The sequence below is a fragment of the Bison bison genome, unplaced genomic scaffold, assembly GCF_000754665.1.
Source record: "Bison bison bison isolate TAMUID 2011002044 unplaced genomic scaffold, Bison_UMD1.0 scf7180017864461, whole genome shotgun sequence".
Classification (NCBI taxonomy): domain Eukaryota; kingdom Metazoa; phylum Chordata; class Mammalia; order Artiodactyla; family Bovidae; genus Bison; species Bison bison.
In genome coordinates, this window is record NW_011495023.1 from 7891102 (window position 1) to 7904978 (window position 13877).

At 37.3% G+C, this 13877-nt stretch overlaps 1 protein-coding gene across 1 annotated transcript in view; it reads right to left on the reverse strand.

Annotated features, from left to right (window-relative positions):
• Positions 1-13877, reverse strand: part of ARHGAP21 (Rho GTPase activating protein 21) — a 129738-nt gene that overhangs the window by 2201 nt on the left and 113660 nt on the right. Inside the window, exons 14-25 of the mRNA XM_010859917.1 lie at positions 11731-11795; positions 11514-11650; positions 10536-10678; positions 9641-9796; positions 9421-9499; positions 8205-8278; positions 8038-8127; positions 6311-6436; positions 6075-6116; positions 5655-5760; positions 3698-3729; positions 2-388 (exon numbers count right to left, since the gene is read on the reverse strand). Of these exons, the coding sequence (XP_010858219.1) occupies positions 2-388; positions 3698-3729; positions 5655-5760; positions 6075-6116; positions 6311-6436; positions 8038-8127; positions 8205-8278; positions 9421-9499; positions 9641-9796; positions 10536-10678; positions 11514-11650; positions 11731-11795 (1437 nt within the window). The remainder of the gene's footprint in view (position 1; positions 389-3697; positions 3730-5654; positions 5761-6074; positions 6117-6310; positions 6437-8037; positions 8128-8204; positions 8279-9420; positions 9500-9640; positions 9797-10535; positions 10679-11513; positions 11651-11730; positions 11796-13877) is intronic.

A 13877-nucleotide genomic window follows, 5' to 3' on the forward strand; every position in this document is an offset into this window, starting at 1 on the left:
CTCTCAGGACGGCGAGGCGACAGCTCAGGGTGGGTGACCGGCTCTGCTTGGTGCTTTGGGGGGCCGGGGGCTCCAAGCTCTCCCCACGCGGGGCCCTCTGCTCAGCTCTGCCACCTCCGCTGCTGTCTTTCTTCGTGTTGTTTTCTTTGGGAGCAACGGTCCTTTGTTTCCGGCCTGGTGTCTCACTCTCTTTTTTGGACTCTTCTTTAATGTCGTGGTGACCCTGCTCTGAGTTTTCTTTCTTGAAAAACACATTGTCCAGCTCGTCTTCCGAGCTGCTGGGTTGTGCTTTTTCTTTTGGCTTTTTCCTCTTGCGACTGGCAGCCGCGAAGATGGAGGATACAAGCAGGTCCTTGCTGTACTGGTCTTTTCCGGATCCCCAAGAACCCTGGGAAGCAGAGATACAACACTTTGAACAGAACGTCATCGAGTTCACTTTCTGAAAACGTTTCCCCCCAAATATTTCTTTTTGTGTGTGTGCGATTGCTATTGCTTGATTAAAAAAAAAAAAAAAAAAAAACTTTTAAAAACTGAAATATAGTTGATTTACAAGGTTGTGCCAATCTCTGCTGTACAGCAAAGTGACTCAGTTATAATACATATAGATATTCTTTTCCATTATGGTACATGAAGGATATTGATATAGTGCCCTGTGCTATACAGTAGGACCTTGTTGTTTATCCATCTTATATGTAATAGTTTATTTACATCTGCTAATCCCAAACTCCCAGTCCTTCCCTCCCCCACCCCAATTATTTCTTAACCACTAAAGCCAAGTACTAACAAGGTGCGGTTTTTATACCTCCTTTTAATTTGTGCCTAACATAAGTTTTTATTTTCAATTAATTAGAAATGGGACTAATTAATATTTATCAGCCAAGTCACACAGCTCACATACACCTGTCTTTCAGGGACACATTTTGTGTTTGGTGGCCCCCACCCCCCATTGTTCTTAACTTTTCTGTAACTATGGACCATCCCCGCTTCTGCTATACTCCGTGGGTCTACAGGTTCTTTCCTCTGGAACACAGGTTTCATAGTCAATATTCTGATGCTGGTTACTAAAATCTTATGACTACCTTTTTTCTAATTACAGATGTCACATGATACAGGTACTGTCTCATAAGCTGATTAAGATAAGGGAACTTTGGGGTTCCCATTAGTTCAGTCAGGCTGGATCTGCAGAGAATGGCCTTAGGTAAACTAGGTTGGTAATGTCTTCACTGATCTCAAGGAACAACCAAATCAGAAAGTTCAAAAAACCTAAGGTCAATTCAAGATTTTAAATCCTTACCATAGAAACTCTGTCATGCCCTGTATTGAAAAAGTGGCAGTGCAGCCAACCAGCTTAGTCAGCTATGCCTAATAGGTTCCTGAAGACGACTGCTTAAGACCATTTAATTAACATCTTCATAATGCCTACAGGCTCAGTTAATGGGGGAGAGGGGTGTCAATAAACCCTAGCTGGTTTAACACACGCCATTTAAGATGAGCAGGCAGGCAGTATGGTGAGTCAGAAGCAAAGTATGGTTTCTCTATTGTCATAAAAATTTTAGACAAGCTAGAACTGCTATACTGAAGTCTTGAAAATTAAAGTAAAAACTTAGGCTGTTGTATTAAAAAGGACTTTCCAAAATCAAGTCAGATGTACAGAACTTTGTTCTTCTAAGTTATAAAGGACTGTCTAATTATCCAGGACTTTTCTGATGCTTATTCACATTTTAACACATTCACATTCTGCTGAAGACCTCAGGGAATGATGGCTATGACTGGGCTCTGAATTAGAAGATCTGGTGTTTCTTTAGCCTGTTCTTCCCTCACTTGCTGCATATGACACCTAGCAAGTGATTCAGTTTTCAACAACTCAATTTCATTGTTTATTTAAGTGAAAAAATTAAGAGTATCCTTAAGATTCCCAACATCAATGATTCTGTGATCACGTATATGTTAGAGCAAATGATTTTTACTTCTTTTATAACTGAAAACATTGTTATAAAAATATATCATTTGGTTATCTGCACCATAATTGATTAAGATGAAGAGATTGCTATAATCACAGGTTAAGAAATATGCTTCTAGTAAGAGGGATGGAGGAAATTTCAAAAAAGTTTTTTAAACATAAAAATCTATATCTGAAGTCTTAAATTCTGGCAAAAAGAGGTGGAAAACTGGTCCAAAGTAAGTAAGTCTAAGGAGACATGACAACATAATGCAAGGATTGACCCTGATTGCAGCCTGTATACAAGAAAAGAAAAAAACAAACACTCTTGGGATGACTGGTTGAACGTGTATAAACGCTGTATGCTAGAAATAATAATGTATTGAGTACAATAATTATACTGTAATTATACAGAAGAATGCCCTTGTTCTTGGGTGACACACATGGAAGCACTTAGGGGTAAAGTGTTGTCATATCTATAACTCAAATGACATAGAAAAAAATTACATACATATATGTCAAGAGTTACCAACTGAAAAATCTAGGGCAAAAGGTTTGAATGCTAACTATTATTCCAATAACTTAAAAATTTCCAAAATAAAAAGTTAGGGTAAAAAAATGATAAAAAAGCTTTTTATAAGACAGTAATAATCACAATATAAGTGATAGTGAATGATATATCATTAAATATTTTGCAATATTTTCTGCAAGAAATTAAATTATAATTTAGTCATATGTGACCTCATTATGCTTAGAAATGATATGTAACATTCATGTCTCATTTCCAAATAGAACATTTAAAAATTTTTATTAACAATTTTACTTGCTACTATCTCAGCAGAGCAAAATTTGAAATAAAAAACTTTCTAACTACAAGAATGTCTTTGCTGCTGCTGCTAAGTCGCTTCAGTCATGTCCGACTCTGTGCGACCCCGTAGACAGCCTCCTACCAGGCTCCTCTGTCCCTGGGATTCTCTAGGCAAGAACACTGGAGTGGGTTGCCATTTCCTTCTCCAGTGCATAAAAGTGAAAAGTGAAAGTGAAGTCGCTCAGTCGTGTCCAACTCTTAGCGACCCCATACCAGGCTCCTCCATCCATGGGATTTTCCAGGCAAGAGGACTGGAGTGGGGTGCCATTGCCTTCTCTGAAGAATGGCTTTAAAACCACTCAAATAGTTGTGTACTTTGGTGGTGGTGTCAACAGAACACAAATTGTGTAAACAAAAATTGACTGTAAAAACAAAATTAATGACCTTGTTGAAAAGAAGGTAAGAATATTTTTATAAAAAATATATAACGATTAAGTCTATATCACTACTGAAATGTTTACAGATGAAATACAATGTTTGGCATTTGCTTCAAAATAGTCCCAAGGAGGAGGAAAGTGGGCAGGGTGCAGGTAAGACAAATGTTGACCGTATGTTAATTGAGGATGGATAATGAGGACTGAACTGAACTGAATGAGGACTCATACTAGTCTGTCTACTTTTGTGTATGTTAGAAAATTTCCACATGTAAGAACAAACGGGGAAATGCCTATTTCTTTGTATTATACTAAACTATGCTGAGATAAACCCAACACCCCATTTCACAATCCAGTATTCCTCTATCATATTCTAAGCATTAATTTTCCCCTTTATAATACTCTGTTAGTCTGTGTCATTAGACACAGACAGGGGTGCACCACATACGAATCATAACCATCAGCCACAAAGCAATTCCCCCCTAAAATATTTCCCAACTGTAAGAAACAATTTACCTTAGATTTTGTTGAGTCACTAGTAGCTGAATCTGTGGGAAGTTAAGGAAAACATGGTCAGTATTGGTCAGATTCTTTACTGCTTCCCACAAACAATGCAAAAACTTATGGAAGAGACAGGCACAGAACAAAATGTGAAAGCAAAACTCAAAAAACAATAAAACACAGTGGATAGTCAGAGCTCACAAAGATGCAAGCTGCACCACAGAAAGCCACCGCCATGAAAGGATGCTGTGAATTGTAGGCAGAATCAGCTCAATGAGAGGGATGGCAAAGGAGCCCTGTACTAAACAAAACAGAAACACTAGTGTTTATTCAATTTTCTAAGTATTCAATCTAGCAATAAAGCAGCTCAAAGACCTTTTGAAGAATGGCACTATGTACCACATCCTGTATCTGAAACTGATACACAGTGTAGAACGTTTGAGATTGTTGGCTGCCCTCGCTACAAATTGAGATGCTCAGACTTGGTGTTGTCTACTTTGATTTTTGTCAGACTGTCAATGGTAAGTTTGAGAAGCATTTACTGTATGCATAATATGCATTCGGATAACCCTGCTTCTAGGTCACTTTGGTGTCATGTTAAATCATGCTGATCTCTGTGCTTTGGACCCTGGTTTCACATCTGTGCAGTCAGGGATCCTTTTGATTAGTTACACTGCTACCAGTTTTCCAATTATCTAGTAACAAATGTTATCATGAAAATGGAAAAATGGAGAGCATCATTTTACTGTCTGGCAAAAACTTAGATTGTACAAGTACAAAGAGGGTAGGAAGGGGCTAGCAGTCTTTCGGACAACATCAATTTTTGAAATTTTCTCTTTCAACTTCAGGGAAATGGATTTTCAGAGTTAATGAGCTGAGCCCCATGCCACACCCCTTTCAACACATGGCTCAATGCTTTATGACTTTAAGAACTGGTAGACCATACCATGCTATTTCTCCTCACGGTCTGCTTCAGAAATAACAAGAAACAGCAGAAAAACTTTTAAGAAAGTAGTCGTGATCTGTTTACAAGAATTGTAAGAGAAAATGTACACCACAGATCAACTCGGTGTGCGTTTACAGGAATCGGGGGTTTCTGCAGACAAGGCAGCTACAGTGTGGACAACAGTCGTCCTTCTTCCTACAGTTCCAGCTGTCCATCAGGGACACCACGGAATCCACTAGCGACATTACCGTGTGATAGACTCCTCCCATCTCGCCTGTTCAACATCAGTATAGATTTGCCTGTGTCAGTAAAATGCTGGAAGAAAAACCCTTTAGGACTAAAACACGAACTGGAGACAAAGGGAGAACATGGTGTAAAACATGCTAGGTTAGTTGCAACAGTTTGGCAGGAGAAAACTTTCATCGAAAGAACCTGCAAGAACTCGTATTTCACCAAATATTAGGGTGGCGATAGAAAACAGAAGAAAATGTCAAAGAGGTTGACTTTTACGGTGACCTCTGTAGTGACAAGATAATATATACTGCATTTATGGAAATGTTGCCCGTGAGCATTTTACAGTTAACTTGCTGCTTTTTCAACAGAACATCCAGCTCGAGAGTAAGAATTACTCATAACAGTCTAGACCACACTTTCTGCCATCACAGCAACCACATACTCAGTAGCGGGTATCTGTTTTACCTTGTGATGACTATTACATGGAAACTGTGAATTAAAAAAAAAAAAAAAGAACAAAACAGTGGTTTGCATGCTCATTTTCCCTCATAGTTCCTTTCTGACAAGCATTACAACTCCATGCACTGCCAATGGCATTACAGTCACTGGAAGATAATCACGATCAATCAGAAAGGGAAGATTACATTCTTTTATTAGTAGAAAGGGAAAAAAGAGAAGAAGAAAAGGAAAAAAAAAATCAGAGTGAATTGTTACTTATGATTGACTTGCTCTTTCATGTTATAAAAATTTAGCTTTTAACCTAAAGATCAATACTGCCCAGGCAAGAGTTACCTGATACATCTCCAGGGGAGACGCCTGTCCTTCCAATGTTGGTGAGTAAATGATCTATGTTTGGCACTGGCTGGGAGTCTACTGTGTTTTCCTCCTGCACTGTTGTCTATGGTTAATAAACAAAGATCTCTTCATCATCTCTTCAAAGATACTTTCTTTAAAATTCAAACAACATTTAGTAAAAGACACATTACTGAGTGGAGGACATATACTTAATTTTTTTACAGTTTGCATATAATTAATTACCAAACAAGCATCATACTTGGACTTTCATTTGATCAGAAACTGAGGTGCTATATAGACCTGCTTCCGAGATGCAAAGCAGACAATAGCATACAAAGCAGGAAGGTGACACTGTTGTAGGGTCAGCATCTCACGTGTCCCCAGAACATAGTATAAACGCTGACAGCCAATACTTACAAGAGGTTCTTCAGCACCTTCTTCTGTGAAAAACCAGTCATGCTAAAATTTAAAATAAAGACGGTGAAAAAGAGAAATTAAACAACCCCCTAAAGAGATCTATTTTGGAGGATAGCACAGAAAAAAAAGTAATTTTTCTTAGGCGAAAAAAAAAAAATTATAACCATATGCTACCCTGCCAACTATCAGCTGCTCATGAAAAAGAATGTTCTTGATGAGCCGAAGCCGGAACTTACGTGCTGGATGAGTGTCTCTACGATCTTGTACTGATCTGGCATGTGAGTGACCATGTGTGTCATGTTATCTTCAGAGGTTCTCACAAGAGTTGGACCAAACACTATGGCTAGGTTTCTTGGTTCCATCTGCAACAAAGGATATCAGAAAACATCATAGCATTTCTTAAGAAAGTAGGCTTAAATTCCCATTGCATGTTTGGCATTTTATTTCTGAAAGGTTCTTTTGATGAAAAAGAAGGCAAAACAATGGTTGACTGACGTGTGTAAAATAGTAATAATACTTCCTGGTTGGGATTTCCATAAACCAAACTATATGTAAATTTTTTCTTGCTTTAATGACAATATACAACACAACTGACATTTTTTCCAAGAAGTGTTTGAGTGAAAGCAATTTATCTAGTTCACAACTAGTATTATAGGGAATTCCCTAGTGGTCCGGTGGTTAAGGCTCCACGATTTCACTGCAGGGGGCACGGGTTCGATTCCTGGTCAGAGAACTGCACAGCACAGCTAAAAAGAAGTATTACCAAAGTTGGATTAACTGATAAAACTATTAAAATCAAAGCTAATAAAATTTGTAAAAGAATAGGGAAAACCTCTCCCCTCAAAAACTAAAAATTGGAAATAAATATATAAAATTTTCCAAATTTGCCCAAGTGGTACATTAAGATCATGAATATGTAAAAATCTAATGTCTAAAAATATTCTTTTGATAAAACCTTTACTTCATCCAAGACTTCCAAAGCCTTTTGCTCACCCTTGTACCAATATGAATATCTCAGTATTACATACCTAGATGTTTGTATGTTTATTTCCATATTTTGTATTCCTGTTTAACTACCCAGTTATCAAAGGTACAAATCTTTTTTGTTATATCTTATAGTGTTTAGTATAATCTTTTGACCTCAAGATTTGATTAAAACATTAAATAACCAATACCAAAAACATACCAGAGAGTAAAACACCATTGTAGAATTTAAAAAAATCAAACTGATCTAGGGACCCATACCAAAAATTCAGTTCCATCCATCACTATACAGTTGATCCCCTTTTACCCTGTCACCCCTCACCCTCCTTCCCTGCATCCCCAACCCTCCTCCCCTCTGGTAACCACTGCTCTGTTCTCTGTATCAGTGAATTTTTTTGTTTGGTTTTGTTTGTTCATTTATTTGGTGTGTGGGGTTTTTTTTTTTATTCAATATGATACTCATAAAAAAGACATTTCTTTAAATCAATCAGGAAAAACTACACATGAATAGAATATCAAGATAATATTAAAGAATACTAAATCTTGGTGTGTTTGATAAAGGCAATACGGTGGTATTAAAACAAAACAAAGAAAAGGTCTTATCTGTTTAAACCAAAACAAAGGAAATGTCTGTTGTTTGTCACTGTATACCACTTGATACATTTTTACTGTTGTTTTATGCAAGCATTGCACATTCAAAATATTAAGATACAGTTGAAAAATAAAAAGTGAACTTTCTTTTTCATTTTTCTTGCTGGATAAACATAAAAGAGAATGTCTTTAAAAAGTAGTAATTGATATTTTGGGGATCTTTTGCTTTTAAGAGTGATCTTTAGAGGGACTTGATCAGCAATGTGATGTATTTTAGAGCTTTTGTTTAATTATAACCTATTTTTGATTATTTGGCCTGAAGCAGGGGAGCATGTCTTTTCAACTGAAGCCACTGAAAGCATATCTCTTCAATAAAGAGTTTACATACCTTATTTTTTTCTGAATTTTCTGCTACTGTCTTCAGATGAGCCGAAAGAAACTTGAGTGTTTCATAATGATGTTCGGGCAAATCATGAATCTGAAACATATTATTTGCATGATGGATTTAAATGCTAAACTTTTGTTGTACCTCCAAAAATACAAAATAATACCTACTAGTCTTTTTAATGTTTTCAGACGATCTAGAGGATCTTCCTTACGATTGGCTTCAATAAAGTCGGCGTATTTATCTGACAACAGTAAGAACAAAAAAAACAAATTCATCTTAAATTGTTCAAGTGTAATCAAGTTTCCCTTTAAGATTCAATTTCAAACTATGATTAAAAAGAAAAACAAAATAGTGAAGACCACAAATAGCCTTTGAAATGTTGTCTTTGAAACTGCTATACTTTTTAATATCTCCTAAGCCAACACAAGGAGAAGGCAATGGCAACCCACTCCAGTACTCTTGCCTGGAAAATCCCATGGATGGAGGAGCCTGGTAGGATGCAGTCCACGGGGTCGCTAGGAGTCAGACACAACTGAGAGACTTCACTTTCCCTTTTCACTTTCATGCACTGGAGAAGGAAATGGCAACCCACTCCAGTATTCTTGCCTGGGAAATCCCAGGGACGGGGGAGCCAGGTGGGCTGCCGTATATGGGGTCGCACAGAGTCGGACACGACTGAAGCGACTTAGCAGCAGCAGCGGCAAGCCGACCCAAGAGACCCAAGAGACATAGTTTTGATCCCTAGTTTGGGGAAATCCCCTGGAGAAGGAAATGGCAACCCACTTCAGTATTCTTGACTGGAAAATCCCTTGGACAGAGAAGCCTGGTGGGCTATAGTCCATGAGGTTGCAGAGTCAGACACAACTGAGTGACTGAGCACACACGCACACACAAGCCTTATCAAATAAAGGAAATTCCCTAAAATGTGAGTTTGCTGAGGGTACATCCGTCTGTCCACTTTTTCTCTCTTCACTGCAACACCTGCCACAGGGTCTTATCTCAGTCAAATAGTAGGCTTGGCTGAAAAAATGTTTTTCTACTAATTGTATCTTAAAATGTCTGAAGGCTTTTCACTGAGAACAGTAATAAAGGTATTTTCAACTTGGCTGTAAACATGAATGAACAGAATAATATATATTTTTACTGAACTGTAACAATTTTTTAATAAACTCTACTTTTCACTGAAATGTATCAGGAGGGAAAAACAATCCAGATCACAAAAATAACACACAATTATGCTTTGTATACTAATAAGAACTAAACAAAACCTCCTGTTCCCTTTGATAAAACTATTTTCTCCCAGTTTAATTGAATATGCTGTGGGTTCCCAACTATGTATGGTTCAACTGTTTCATCTGGTGTCTTTGGTGGAGGTAAACTCACCATTCGTGAAGAGAGGTTCTGGGAGTTTTCTGAAGAAGGATTTTAATAAACTGCTGATCACATTCAAATCTCGCCATTTCTGGTTATGCAAGATAAAAATACAGTACTTTTGTAGTCAATACCACCAAAGGGGAGGAAAAAAAAACAAAACCAACAACACAGACCAGTAATTCAAACAGAAATACCCAAATTAAAAAAAAAAAAAAAGACACAAACTTACATCATCTTGTATATCAATATCAGCCATTCCCTTGTTGAGCTCCTCCTGCATACTGGAGATGGCTGCATTGTTTCCAGGGACTCTGTAAATACCTGTATATTCGAGACCTCTTTCTTCAACTAATTTACAACATATGTCAACTATTAATGGAATATACTGCAAAACAAGAAATAAACATTTATTTAACACCATATGAATGTTTATCTTCAGTTAATAGACGTATATCATAGCTAAAAGACCCTTTCCATCAAAAAGGAAACAGTATATGAATTGCTGTTATTTGATACAGAGAAAATGAATATAGACATTGCAGAATTGCGAAGAGATAAAACCAACAGGAGATATTTGAGTCAGTGGGGAAAGAATGAGTAAGTCAAGACAGAAAGGAGAATCCATAGTAATAAAAGTCTAAGGAGGAAATAAGAGCAAATAAGAGAATGTGGAAACAGTTCAGTTGAATAAAAGAAGGGTAGAGGGGAAGAAGGAGGTTAGAATAACATTCATCCACTCGTGATATGAATCTTAACATGTGCATTGTACACACACACACACTTACATCTATAACACTTTCTCAATCAAGTCCTTGTTCCCATGCTTCTTTAAACACACATGACTTGAAAATGAATTCTTATCAAGCATTTTGAATACATTCCTACTGGTTGAATAATTATTCCATTTCAGAGTCAATACATGAGCAAAAAACGTTACAAAAATTACTCAACACACTCATACAGGTCAAAAACACTTAAGAGAAACTAAGGTCTGTTAAGACAAGGAAAATGTTCAACAGACGGACAGACACGCCCTGTGACCTGCAGGGCTGTGTACTCAGGTCCTAATACGACTATGGCTGAATTAATGACTTGAGGAAGGCTGGTTGGCCGGTGTCTCCTACCCGGTTTGTATGAGCTGGTGGGCAGTCGTCCAGTCTGACCCCGAATGTTCCCGTAGCAGTAGGCTTTTTCTCAAATGTCTTTCTCATAATACTTGGAATGCCTTTTCTCCACGTGCCTTTGTCTTTTGGAGGACTGGTATCATCTTTTGATTGTTTTTCAAAAGAAAATGACATAAGAAGAGAAAATGGCAACGAGAGTATCTAAATCATGACTTTAAAGATTCTTAATCAAGATTTATATAAGTCAGAGTCCTGTTCTATAAAGAATACAAACTTTATTTATCAAACATATTCTATTCTATTTTCTTCCAAATATAACACTCCTTTCAACCTTCCAGATAATCTATTAATAGTTGGAATCATGTATGCTTCTTCACCTTTTGACTATCTGCACCATGATTTTCTTTAAAACAGTTAAGAAAACAATCAATGTGACATCTTTATAGTGAGACTTTAGCAAAAGGAAATATATTGGTTCTATTTCAAAATGAAAGTGCCTGGATCTTCATTATTAATCAAACTGGTAGTTTTTGATGTGTTATATATGTGTTGGATTTTCCCTCTCTTGGTCTGTATTGTATTAACAAGAACTGATATCTTAGACTCCCATCTTAAGAAAGGCCCCACTAGCCTAGACCAGGGACCAGTGATCTCTGGGTTAGTTCACCCTGAGCTGAGGTCCACAGAAAAATATGAAAATGTCTTTGCAATCCCAATTTTGTTTCATTAAAAAATATTTTAAACTGATACTTCAACTATATTTAGTTGATTTACTACAATCCCTGTTTTATTTTACTTTCTATTTATTTATTTTTTTGGCTGCAGCATGGGGCATGTGGGGTCTTAGTTCCCCAACCAGGGATCAAACCCACACCCCCTACAGTGGAAGCTCAGAGTCCTAACCACTGGACTGCTAAAGAAGTCCCTATGGTCCCAATTTTAAATCCTACATGTATCTAGGAACACTGGTGTCAGTACCTTTACTAAGAAGCTTCCTTTCTGACTCCTCCTTGGGAGAGTGTGGACTCTGAGTCCGAGGCTCTGCTTTAGCACCAAGTAGAGTCTGCCGGATGCTGAGACTCTGGCGAGGGGTCTTCGGCAATGGCTCTGCTTTGCTGCTGAAAGAAAGGGACATTTGTGAACAAACAAGCATTTTTACATCCTGATGACCTAGGAAGCACGGTGGGATTCTCACCTCATTAGACTGTTGTATTCTTTTATTCTTCGACTAATTAGGTCCCTGTTAGTGACTCCAGTGTCCTACAGAATAAACAGAAGGTAAAATGAGAAAGTCAATTCTAAATTTAAATAGGGATCCTACTTTTTTTTGGTGGCAGGGGGTATGGGTCGGGGGCTCCATACTACTTTGCTCATTCAATACAAACACTATGGAGTGGTTTTAAAACCTCTATTCAAATCACGACCCAACATCACTAAGTGACAAATGCTCCAAGTGCCTCTCCCATTTCCAAGAGCTTTCCGTTTATTTCCTGTATCCCCGCAATACCTAGACAACCAGCAAGTTGCCAGTGTTCACATTTACTGAACTCATCTGTCATTTTTAATAAATGACTGGGAAACAGAGAGCCAGTTTTTTCTCGCTAACCCCAGAAAGATTGTTAGAACAGAAAAGCTGTTTTGTGTTTTTTTTTTAACCTCAACAATATGCTGTCTGGAAAACTCAGAGTTGACCATAGCATAATGATTTTTTTTCCCTACTGATTCCAGCTCTATATTGACATGTGTCCTCAAATATATTTTTTACTTGTCTCATTTCGATCATAGTGAACATTATAATTTACAAAGAACGCAGGCTTTGTAAATTCTCGGATTCAAATCTATTCTTCTCATCTACCAATTGAAAAAGGATACGGTTAAGACCTAGAATAAGATTGCCTGGGTGTAAGTCCTAGTCCTGACACTTCCAAGCTATGTGACTCTGGGGACACTACTTAACCTCTCTTTGTCAAATAGTTCCCATGTTTGAAACATGGTAATGATTGATAATAGTGGGATATATTCGTATGATTACTATGATTAACCAATGTAAAAATGCTTAAAAGACTGCCTGCCATATGGTATATGCTCAGCGAATTATTACTTTCTGAGCTATAAAACTGGGTGAAAATATCTGTGTCTGAAAAATCAGATGATAGTGATGATGGCTGACATGAAGTGCATGTTCACAACCTACCAGGCACTGGGCTGCATTCTTTGTAAGGGTTACCTCCATCAACCCTTAAAACAGCCCTACGTCTCAAAGATGAAGTCATCTACTGCCCAGTATGACACCTAGCACAGAGCAGGTGCTGATTCAAACAGGAACTCCTGTGAATTGCTACTTAGAGCTGAAATCTAAATCCAAGTTCTGATTTTCCTTCCTTACTGTGACAAAACTCACTGATGTTTTTTTATAGTGGTGGTTGTAGAGAAAGGGTTGTATTGACACAGATCCGGGATTCATTGTTAGCGACAAACAAGAAAGAGTATACACTATCAGAGGAAAAAAAACATAGGCATTTTTCTTATGAACTAAGTTTTCACGATTTAAATTGGATATAATGGAAATGACTAAATTTGGGAACATAATTCGCGTAATTTTATGCTTGATGTAGGTGTTCCTGAATACTGTAAGAGGAAAGAACCTTGTGTTTTTCTTTTTTTGTCATAACAACAGGTCACACAAAAGGAGAACAATATCTATGCAGAACTGTGTTGATAGGAAAAAGGCACCCTTGAGTAAAATCTAGACTTAATCATTGCTGAATCTGCTCTGTAGAGTTTATAGTTATGTACATGTGAAAACAGTATCTTCACTACTGGAATTTCTGCTGTAAAAATATCTTGATGGCTGTGAGTCAGAAACTCCTTATTAAAAAGAAAAATTGGCTTATCACATGATTTCTGATAATGCAAGTTTTCTTAGAATCCAATTATTGTATTACTATAGGCTATATTTTACTCTTGCCTGCACCATTTCATTAAAAAAAAACCACACTATCATATCTCTTTGAATTTACACAGTGATTTGAGAAGCATTTTCAGTCTAACTTAAGCCCCACAACAATCCTGGTCTTAAGATAAAGAAACGGAGTATTTAGTCATTAAGGTCATGACTAGGACTAGGAACCTAGATCTCTCATCAGTTCACTGTTTGACAAAGTCTGCAGAATATCTGAATTATCTATTTTTCTAGCTCAGTAATGATGATTTTCCAGTAAGTGAAAATAATATAAAATATTAATATGTACACTGAATTCTTCTTCTTGTTGTTGTTTTTTTTTTTGTGGGGGGTGGGGGTGGGAAATGCAGCTTGAGGGTCCTGACCTCAGTTCCCTGACT